Genomic DNA, 10421 nt, shown 5'->3' on the forward strand with positions numbered 1-10421 from the left:
GAGGAATAAATATAATACAAAAAGGTATGAGTAAGTAAAAAAGCAAATGTAAAATAAATATCAATTACAGCGCAGGAAAAAAACAGATCGTATGATTAATTATATAAATAGATAAATAACATACGAATACATCGGAATCAAGAATAGACCGATCTGAGCATCAATTTACGTCGCAAGTAATAAGAAGATGCCATATCTCGATGATAGGGTTATGTACGTACATATACGAGAGTATGTAGGATGTTTTCCATTTAGTGACAAACATCTTTCTTAATATTTAGAGAGCAACAAAGATAGAATGACACTTGTGTCGACTTGTCACCAAACGGAAAACACTCATCATCGAAGCGGTGAGCATAGCACAGAACAGAACCAGAAGAGCATGGACATAGCATGTTAATGGTGTTACCATCAGATATATTTATGAACATGGCTACGTAGTTCATGTTAACGTTTTGCGCACGTAGAAGCGCTAATAGATTTGCCTTCTATCTACGCGTACTCTGTCATTCTGCTGTATATATGTACGTGCAATCAGCTGTGCAATTTGTGAATGTGTACGCTGTACGCATAGGCGAAATAAGCATAGATTCTATATGGTGCGTGAATGATGTTTTTCTATTCCTTTCTCTCTTTCTTCGTGTTTAAAATAAGCAATTTAATCCGTAATTCTATAAAAGTGAATAAATACGGAATTCTTTTATAATTGACTTCTGTCGGTTGTCTTGAACATAGAAAGTTTCATTCTAATCTCCGATTTGTAACCTTATTTTCTCTTTTTTTGTCTAGCACAACAGAAGAACTAATATTGTTCAATCAAGATGAGTAAATACGTGAATCTGATGAATGTGGGCACTACTTATGCTATGCGCATGAATCGTCTGAGTAATCGAATCTTTGGCGAAGCAGTTAGACCAACTAATCAGAAATCGATGAAAGTCGTAAAGCTCTTTAGCGAGAAACCGGTGAACAAACGACCGGAGATTGTAGAATATTATCCAAGATTTAAAGAGACTGAGCTATTAATGACACATCTGCGTAATTACGGTCTGTTTAGGGATGAGCATAAAGACTTTAAGGAGGAATTCGAACGTTTGAGACAACTTCGTGGTAAAACTAAATGGGTACCACCGTACTTAAGAAATAAATCCAAACCATCCTAAGATAATTTATAATTGAGTGTAGCAAATACAACAAAAAAATTGTTCTGAAGAGTATGTATCTCATTTGTAAATAATAAATGATATGCTGTTTTTAATACAATTGATATATTATTTTTATTTAATAAAACAATACATACTTCTAAGAATTATTTTCTGGTAGATTAAAAAAATAAGACTACAAACTTGTTTACAGAGATTTTTCAGGCCTATTCATAACCAGTTCTTATTTTAAAACTATTTTAAAAGATGCTAATGCAGCTCTCTGATTAGTTTGTAACATTTTAAGACTATATTTAAAATGGTCTGAAATATAAGAATCAAATATGAATACTTTCTCTCTCTAGCCTCAATGTAACATTTGAGTTGACGTTGATATGTTCTACAAATATGTACATTTACAATGTATGAAATAGAAAAAGTTTTTATTATAAAATTTTTAACAGTACAAAAAAGAAATAAATATCGCACATATATATCTAGGTATATAAACAATGCTAATATGTACAGATTACTTTTATATAGGATCAGAAGTCTGTTGTATTGTATTTCTACTGGGTATATTAGGATCACATTCTATTTAATTCATTGATAAAAGATACTTATATGAATTTGTTCATTTATTTATGTAGTTTTACAATTCTTGCTTCATATTTGGAGAATTATCCTTCATACTTTCTTTACTATCTACTTCCTCTTTTGATATCTCCTTTTTCTTTTGTTTTTTGACATTTTTTTCAGTATCGAGTTTTTCATTTAGGCAAGAATCATTTTTTCCCTTCAATGCACGGTCAGAACATAAATACCTAAATGATTATCAAAAATAAACGCTGATTTCATAATATATATTTACATAAATGATACATCAACAATTGCGACAAATATATTCTAGGACACCTAATTATTCTAGGACTTACCTAATTAAAGAAATCTCTCTTTGATGGTTGTAATACCAGTCTTCGATGTCAGCTTCATAATTTTCCAGCAAATCTTCACACTGCGTTTTTAAAGTAGTTATCTCAACAGAAGGTTTGTCCCATAACTCATATGGAATACCCAAATCTACATTGACTCCTCTATCCCTATAACCATACATATATATGTTAAGTTTCAGAATATTCTACATAAAAGATCATATTACACTAATCTATGCACTGTAGCTTACACGAGGCCATGCAATGTTTTGAACGTTTGACTCATTCCTTTTGCAAATCTCGTACTGTCTGTACGTTCTTTGTGTATATTGTATTCCAATATGCGTTCACAAACATTTTCCATGGACTCCACTAATCGTAGCTCCCTGGAAAGACAAAATTTATACTAGTTTCATCAGAATGATGTCATACAGTTTGTATCAGTGACACTTACGACTTCTTATATTCCTTTTTCTTCTTTGGCACAACATCATCTACTGAATATCCAATTTCTAACACGTCGTTTGTCTTTCCTGTTTCATCTAGCCTAGCCTCAAGTTCTGTAGCTAAAACTTTGCAAACTGTAATAGAGATTTATTAATAATTATGAGAGTAATTTTAATTACGTAATTAAATGTATATTTGAAGTTATTAATACAGAATTTTCTAAATGATCTTCCAGTCAATTAAGTTAACAGAAAATGATATTCACACACAATTAATCATATTAAATTTACTATAATTCATTTAAGTCTCAGGAATGGATTGCTCCAGATTAACCTTCGCATTTGTTGGCGTATTTAATCCCTTGTTCTTCCTCAGGATTACCAAAAGTAAAATACGCGAATAACAAATTAAACAAAACAGCACGATTTACTAGCAGCATTGTAGTTTATATCGAATAAAAGAGGAATGTCAATTGATAAGTCATGTAATCACTGGAATGTCACTAATGTGCAACGTCGTGCGACACAACACGACCGGCAACGCGGTAACTGTTCACAATATCAAAATAAACTTTTTATCTACTTAATTCAGATCTACAATAGGTTTTTTTAAGTCTCAAGCCATAAGAAAGGGACGAATCACAGTCAATTCTCCTCGTATTCGATTGTAATTGATTAATTTCTTACGACTTAAGACTTGAAACACCTATTGTAAATCCGGACTCCCACATATAACATAAACTGTACTTGTATGTTGAATTGCACCGATATTATTGTTATCACATTATGTGACACCAATGACAGCATGTGTGGAATCAGTCGATTGGTTCACAAATAGGGAATTTATAAAACTTCCTAAAACACATCAGGGAAATTCTCTATTCGAATATCTACAGATTGATTTATTGAAAAATATACGAGATTGAAAAAATATAATACGAGAAAAATGCAATAATTCTTGTCTATTTTATTTCTTTACGCTATTATTTTATCAGTCTGTTATTCGAATGAATTCCATTCGTTAATTCAATTAATTGCGATATTAAAATATGACAAGTCATGTTATTCTTCCGATTTATAAATTTTATAAATTTTGCTATTCAAATATTATATTTTTTATTAATACAAATAGGAAAAATGGAAAATGTACCAATAAAATAAACAAAACTTAAGAGAAATAAAAAAAGTTATGAAAATAAATTATTTTTTAATTTTAGTTGTTAGATAACAAATTGTTTCGATCTCAAAATTTATATAATTTTTCGCAAGTTTAGATTTCATTAATCTACATCAGCAAATCCATGTATTTACATATAATATAAATCTAAAAAAATATTTTTAACAAAAAATATTCTTTTTCTGAATAACAAATATCGTTATTAGGGAAAAAATTAATTCTAGGATATTCTAGCTGTTTGCAGATATAGGACACAATAACGCTTTGCATAATGGTTCGCGCAAATTTCTAATGCGCACTTTCTTTAATTTATTGATTAAGAACAGGAAAGAAATCCTATGACTCTTCCTTTGTACTGAACAGTTGTACAGAACAAGTTTTTGATCTCGTTTAGTAAGATGAGAAAACAATATGTTTGCGCTTAACACTTCGTGCTTTACTTAGGATTGACTACGCGCGCTAATCAATAACATAATCACTTTCAATGTTTCTTGTTTATGGAAAACGTGTCATTAAGATTCGGTATAATACAAGAATCGGTCTCTTACGTACTTTTGATATAAATTAAAATTATAATTCGCTAATATTACGCATATAAAATATTGTGGAAACGATATAATATTACATTCTCCTGGGACATAGCTGCAACTTCTTCAGAATTAATTAAACAAAGTTGAATATTGAACACTTATTTGAACTTTGTTCACGAATTACGATAATTTGTACTATTGTATAATGTTTAATTTCATTAACTGAATAACGATTTTACCTCTATAATATCACGTGTTTAGAACTTAAATATGAATGGATTATTTGGAATAATCCAGAAATTAATTGAGAAATGCATTAATGAACCGTCGTAAGATTCGAGAGAATCGGAATAAACATCGGTAGAATTTGCAATCGGCTGCTTAGAAAGAATTACATTACATCATCAATATGTTCTTACGCTAGACATGCATTTTGCTGCCTTCAACAATCTCATACATGTAACAATAATAATTTGTAAATGTTTTTGCCCTTTCAGTAATTCTTATGTATTATTTATTTTTCATCAAAATAAGTCATAAATAATTATTCTTGTTAGTATAATATTAGTCATCTTTAGCCAATTCTGCTAATTCTTATTACATAATTACAACGAATGTTACATCATGAGATTATTGGTCAATGATCCCTATCACCATTTTGTACGATAAGGTTACTCCTCTCTGTAGATATTTAAATGTATATAACAGATGATGTTGATTAAATGACATCTTCTTGCAGCAACGCGAAGAAACGATTTCAAATGTCTTGTTTAAATAATTTATACTTTTCAAGTATTATACATATTGCTTTTTCTTGGGCATGTATGTTGACATTTGTGACAAGTCGTCGATAACATAAATGCATCAAATAAATTAGATACACAAGTTATTCACAGACTTTAATAGAAAATGCGATGTAACTTGATATTTTTTTACAAGAGAATGTAAACTGTACTTATCATGAGTATCTCAATATTCTCTGATTGAAATTCAGTCTTATAAACAAAAGGAGATATCTACATATTTAAAGCAGACTATCCTTACAAAGTCAGAAATCATTGTCTTATATTACATTCTTAAATTGTTGGGTACAAAAACGACCCTTTGCAGTTAAATCAATACTCTACTGAGAACTTAAGCTCTTTTATTTCGATCATTTAAGAATGGAAGCTGTAAATGTCTTTTTAAAACATATATGTTTCTGGCGAATGTCAGGAAAGAGATTTTGCCTTTCTTTTATTTCATGTAATGAAATGCTTTAAAACTTTGCATACATATGTATATATTATGAAACATTTTTCAAGAATACTTTGTCTAGATATTTAAATCTAAAACAGCTGGAATTTGTATTGTATTACTCAATAAAATACAAATAACATTGATAAAGATTCTTACAAAATGTGATGTAATAAAAATATGAAACAGCTGCAATAAATCGATAGAATAAACCGTATCTTCTTTCCGTAACATGACCTGTATACTAGATTAAACGAAGAAAAATGTAAGTAATAAATTAAACATCGAAAATCGATGAGGGATACTCTCGCGCGGAATTTTAGAGAAAGGCAAAGTCTTTTACAAAATGCATACATTACTTATATAATGCTCATCGATCGGCGGTAGCGTTTTCTAGTACTAGTTATAACAGGAACCGATACAGGAGCAGGAGGTGTTACAGGTGTAACTGGCGTTACCGGTGTAAGAGGAGTTAAAGGAGTTTCAGCCATTTGGGCTGAAGAGGGGGGCCTGAGCTACCAAATGTAATTTTCGGTTTGTGGAGCTCGCATCACTCCCACGCCTCCACCAAGCCTCCTGTAATTCATACAACCACATAGTTTCCATTGATTCTGCTCCGGATCATATACTTCGATTGTTTTCAGATACGCAGTTCCGTCGAATCCGCCTACTGCGTACAATTGACCGTTTACTACCGCTAGACCCACCTGAAATCATCAATCCACAGCAATTGTTAAAACTGATACCTCATCATTATATACTATGCTTTTAAATTCTAAAATAATTCCTAATAGGTTTTTTTATGTGCAGATTAATTATCTACTTTTTTTCCATATATTTTAAGTTTTATAATATCTACAAAATGCAAACTTACTCCACTTCTCCTAGATGTCATCGCTACTATAGGACTCCATGAATTCGTATGGGGATTATAACGTTCGGCGCTGGAAAGTTCCATACAATCGTCTCGTCCTCCCACAGCATAAATTAGATTATTAAATACAGCACAGCCTAGATGTTTACGTCTCGTAGACATCGGGGACACTTGGGACCATTTATTTTGCCTTGGATCGTATCTTTCTACTGTATTAAGAGGTGATTGTCCATCAGACCCGCCGATGGCATATAAATAACCTCCGAGCACTGCAACTGCCACTCCCAACCTTCTAGTAGTCATTGGCGACACTTTAGACCATTTATTTTCTTTAGGATCGTATCTGCAAAATTACACAACACATATGATATATATATATATATATATATATATATATATCAACATTTTCTTTAACATAAGTTTTCTTTAACTTGCCTTTCCACGTGATTAAGGCATTGTACTCCATCCTGACCACCAACTGCGTAAAGAAATCCATCAAGCACAGCGACACCCACACTAGTTCTACAGGAAGTAGTGGGAGCAACATCGCAAGACCATTGATTCGTTTGTGGGTCATATCGCTCGATACTATTTAAGTAGCTTTGTCCATCGTGTCCGCCGACTGCGTATAACAAATCATTCAACACCGCTACGCCCACTCCACATCTCCGTTTGCTCATTGGTGCAACCATTTTCCAATCGGCAGTATTAGGATCAAATCTTTCGACACTGGCAATGGCATCACCTGAACACCAACCACCAACTGCGAACAACACCTCTCCCCGTCTTGTAGGTTTCCTGGGTCTTGTTCTAGGTCCCTGCATCAATGGTCTTTCTTGCGGCAGAAGTAAGTAATTCTTTGCTTCATCTACGAGATCTCTGCAAGCATCATCAGAACGAACCAATAGATCCGATCCGACGGTACCAACTAAAAATTTTGGACTGAGTAATGGCAGTCGCACGTGTTGCAAGACTTGTGCAAGATGTTGTCGTCTTTCCGTAACATTGTATTTCACCCAATTCATCACGGCGCTAAAAACTTGCTCCTCCGTACGTACGTTCAATTCATCTGATGAAATAATGTCTACCAATTGTCCGACAGGTAGCAACAAAAATTCTTCGCTCTCCATTACCTACAATATATAAAATAAAAGCAATAAGTTTCTTCAAATCAGAAATTAATCAATGTTCCTTGCACGAAGTATACCTCTTGAAAATTATGTTGAGTAAATTTATCAGCAATACGCAGAAGTTCGCGGCACGAGTGGGTATCCGCGAACGCCCGGATACCCAAGCAATTTGATGGATCTAATTGGCGTTTGAGAAATTCGCAACATATATCTTGAATTTCTGCTAATTGAAGAAGGCACGCTGCTGGAAGGAGAGTTTGAACATTAGCTTCTTCGACAATAATGTGAGAAGTATAACAGAAGTCTATGAGTAATTCCATAGCCATTTCGTCTATGTCGCGTATTGTTACTTCAGTTTGTCTAGATTCCGCCAGCTCCCCAGTAAACATTGCCCTGAAAAAAATAGAGAGATATAGCATTCGTTATAAGATTAGGCAAATCAAAAATATTGATTGTACTTGTGCTATTATACCTGAAGTATGGACTACATGCTGAAAGGATGACGCGATGTGCGAATATCTTTCTAGAACCAACATTGAGAACAACGTCGCACAGTTCCCGATGACGACGAAGAACATTAAGCTCAGTTAGCGTTGCACGAGGATGCTTCTCAGAGGTATGACTGAGGCGTGCTGGGGAGGGAGCGCGTTCCACGACTATTTCACCCATCCTCTGCGAGGATGGGGCGCCCGCAGCTGCTCTCCCCGAGGCACCCCTGGTCCCCCCGGCTAGCTGGAGGCGCAGCGGGGGTGACGCCCAGCCCCACACGGAATCTATCTGCAACACCATTCACCAACCACCGCAGGTCTCAAATGTGCCTGCAGCAGGTCCCCTAATGTAGTTCCCCTATAGCAAAAAAATATATATATACATGATGTCATGTGAAATACATATTCTTAAATAAATAAAATATTTGTTAATGATTACTACTTTATATTGTTTATATAAATTAAAATTATATTTAATATAAGATATATTATTTTATATTTGAGAGAAGAGAGATATATGTTATATTTCTTTCCAAAAAAAAGAATAAAATACATTAGATTTATTCTTTTTCAAAGAATATTCTGAATTCTGATTGGTATACGTTGGTATAAGTTGGATTGAAACAAACTTTGTTTCATTCCAACTTATTCAGTGAGTTCTATAATATATTGAAGCGAGTCATCGAGGAGTAGGTGTGTCCTAATTCATAGACAATGATATTTTGATGCAAACTTAGTACTATTATTTTCTTTATCAAAGATTCACTATTTGACTAATGTTATTTTACTACTAAAGGAAAGAATAAAAAAATAAGTATTTATTTGTCTTCCTCTTCTCCTCTACAGTTTTAATTATAATTTAGTATAAGGAAGAAAATATATGCTTCAATATATTATGTAGTTCACAGACTATCATATTGTACATTACAGTAAACAAAGTTTAAAACATTTTTCGAAAAAGAACAGATTTATTGTAACTTTTATCAGAGGTACGAAGACTTTATTCATAACTATATGAATCATTCAGAGGTTCTTAAAAATTAGTGATAAGAGCTACCCTTCTTAGCGATAGCTTAAGCAGACAGTGTCTTATCTCTTTATGCTTCTGTAATATATATATATTTTCAAGCACATATCGTAATTTACATTTCGTAATTTAAAACTTTTACACATACACTATTAGTTTCAAAGTTCTCTCATACTCCACTTTCAAAATCTAAATAAATATAAAGAAATGTGGAGGCGACACCTTCCCACTGAAAATCCAAGAAATAGATAACGTAAAGTGAGACCAAGACGAATGTTTATGTGCACTGCAATCACGATCGAAACAGATTACAAATAACTCGTAAACATATTTGAAGTATTCTGGAGCATTCAGCACTTTGGAGTACTCTCGCACCTCGTCATAAAAAAGATCGTAAGGAACAAAAATGCAAATACATCGCACAATTCCGGAGATGAATGCGTTTCGCCAGCGAGAAATACATATCGGATAAAAAAGAAGATTACGTATACGCACTTTTGTTCGCTTTCCTCGGACTGCCAGACGATATCAATGAGAGGGGGAGAGAGAGAGAGAGAGAGAGAGAGAGAGAGAGAGAGAGAAAGAGAGAGGAAGATAAAGCTGTCAAAGCTGTGTTTGCGAATTCGCCGTAGCGTTTTTATATCAGCGTGGGTCTGTCACGTAACATCGGACGTCGCCGACGGAACCGTTAATGTTTGCTTTCGCAGATGAAACGAAACACTGCCGTGCACTTGCACCGCGTTGCACTGCAAGCTATCACGAGGATGCTCTCATTTTGACGTTTCCCCGTGATGATGCATCACAGTGCGTATCGCGTACTCCAACACTCCAACCGCTCATGAACTCGCCTCGACCCAACTTCCATGGGAAAGAGGGGTAGAGGGGAGAAGAAGCACACTTGCACTCGTGTCAAAGGGTAGCTTTCTCTCGTCTCTCTCTCTCTCTCTCTCTCTCTCTCTCTCTCTCTCTCTCTTCTGTCTGCTTGGTATCTATTACTTCGAGTTTCGATACTTCGAACCAAACAAGAGCAAACGATAATCGAACGATAATCGTTCCTACCTCGAGATGAGTTTGAATCGATCATTAGGTACAGTCTGTTCCACAAGAGCATATCAGAGAGAAGTGGCGCACAGATATAAAGTTCGATTTTTCCGATTCTCTAAATAGTTCGGAAGAATACTTTGAGGTTATATGGGTATTGTGATTTGTTTTATCTGTAATGGAGCAAAATAAACACAATGAGTGCTGTGTATGCAAGTCATTTCGAAGCGGTGTTTCTTTGCACACATCCGAAAGGACCGAAAATGTCATACCAGGTCAAAGCAGCTGTCGGCCGCTACATGAAAAAGTCAAAGGGGTTCGTCAGGAAGTGAGTGAGACGTTATGACGAAACCAAAAGCGTTGACGATCTGCCGGAACGTGGTACTTGGCGCTCAACG

At 34.3% G+C, this 10421-nt stretch overlaps 3 protein-coding genes across 4 annotated transcripts; 1 reads left to right on the forward strand and 2 right to left on the reverse strand.

Moving 5' to 3' along the window:
* The first annotated feature begins 524 nt into the window (after positions 1-524).
* Positions 525-1207, forward strand: LOC108751702 (28S ribosomal protein S33, mitochondrial). 2 transcript variants are annotated; one of them, XM_018492011.1, is made up of 2 exons: positions 525-599; positions 790-1207. In XM_018492011.1, exon 2 carries the CDS (start codon positions 822-824, stop codon positions 1161-1163), a length of 342 nt encoding a protein of 113 aa, XP_018347513.1. In that variant the 5' UTR covers positions 525-599; positions 790-821; the 3' UTR covers positions 1164-1207. The 2 variants fall into 2 exon arrangements, with proteins under 2 accessions (XP_018347513.1, XP_018347514.1); XM_018492012.1 differs by lacking the exon at positions 525-599 and adding an exon at positions 656-683.
* A 494-nt stretch (positions 1208-1701) lies between these two features.
* LOC108751694 (protein canopy homolog 3) lies at positions 1702-3250 on the reverse strand. The gene is made up of 5 exons (XM_018492000.1): positions 2855-3250; positions 2529-2655; positions 2326-2460; positions 2078-2242; positions 1702-1966 (listed from the first exon to the last, which is right to left on the reverse strand). The coding sequence occupies exons 1-5, from the start codon at positions 2958-2960 to the stop codon at positions 1795-1797; spliced, it is 705 nt and encodes a 234-aa protein (XP_018347502.1). The 5' UTR covers positions 2961-3250; the 3' UTR covers positions 1702-1794.
* A 2392-nt stretch (positions 3251-5642) lies between these two features.
* On the reverse strand, positions 5643-9906 carry LOC108751656 (kelch-like protein diablo). The gene is made up of 6 exons (XM_018491948.1): positions 9478-9906; positions 7940-8313; positions 7545-7860; positions 6773-7470; positions 6338-6680; positions 5643-6170 (listed from the first exon to the last, which is right to left on the reverse strand). Exons 2-6 carry the CDS (start codon positions 8254-8256, stop codon positions 5979-5981), a joined length of 1866 nt encoding a protein of 621 aa, XP_018347450.1. The 5' UTR covers positions 8257-8313; positions 9478-9906; the 3' UTR covers positions 5643-5978.
* Positions 9907-10421: the final 515 nt, after the last annotated feature.

The sequence above is a fragment of the Trachymyrmex septentrionalis genome, unplaced genomic scaffold (genome assembly GCF_001594115.1).
Source record: "Trachymyrmex septentrionalis isolate Tsep2-gDNA-1 unplaced genomic scaffold, Tsep1.0 scaffold51, whole genome shotgun sequence".
Classification (NCBI taxonomy): domain Eukaryota; kingdom Metazoa; phylum Arthropoda; class Insecta; order Hymenoptera; family Formicidae; genus Trachymyrmex; species Trachymyrmex septentrionalis.

What these genes read in the sequence shown, in the direction of transcription:
- LOC108751702 (XM_018492011.1), top strand. Translation starts at nt 822, where the DNA reads ATGAGTAAATACGTGAATCTGATGAATGTGGGCACTACTTATGCTATG.
- LOC108751694 (XM_018492000.1), bottom strand. Translation starts at nt 2,960, where the DNA reads ATGCTGCTAGTAAATCGTGCTGTTTTGTTTAATTTGTTATTCGCGTAT. An exon ending in ATACGCCAACAAATGCGAAG is followed by an intron (nt 2,656 to 2,854) that starts GTTAATCTGGAG and finishes TCTCTATTACAG; the next exon opens with TTTGCAAAGTTTTAGCTACA. An exon ending in AAAAAGGAATATAAGAAGTC is followed by an intron (nt 2,461 to 2,528) that starts GTAAGTGTCACT and finishes TTGTCTTTCCAG; the next exon opens with GGAGCTACGATTAGTGGAGT.
- LOC108751656 (XM_018491948.1), bottom strand. Translation starts at nt 8,256, where the DNA reads ATGGTGTTGCAGATAGATTCCGTGTGGGGCTGGGCGTCACCCCCGCTG. An exon ending in GCATGTAGTCCATACTTCAG is followed by an intron (nt 7,861 to 7,939) that starts GTATAATAGCAC and finishes TATTTTTTTCAG; the next exon opens with GGCAATGTTTACTGGGGAGC. An exon ending in TGCCTTAATCACGTGGAAAG is followed by an intron (nt 6,681 to 6,772) that starts GCAAGTTAAAGA and finishes GTAATTTTGCAG; the next exon opens with ATACGATCCTAAAGAAAATA.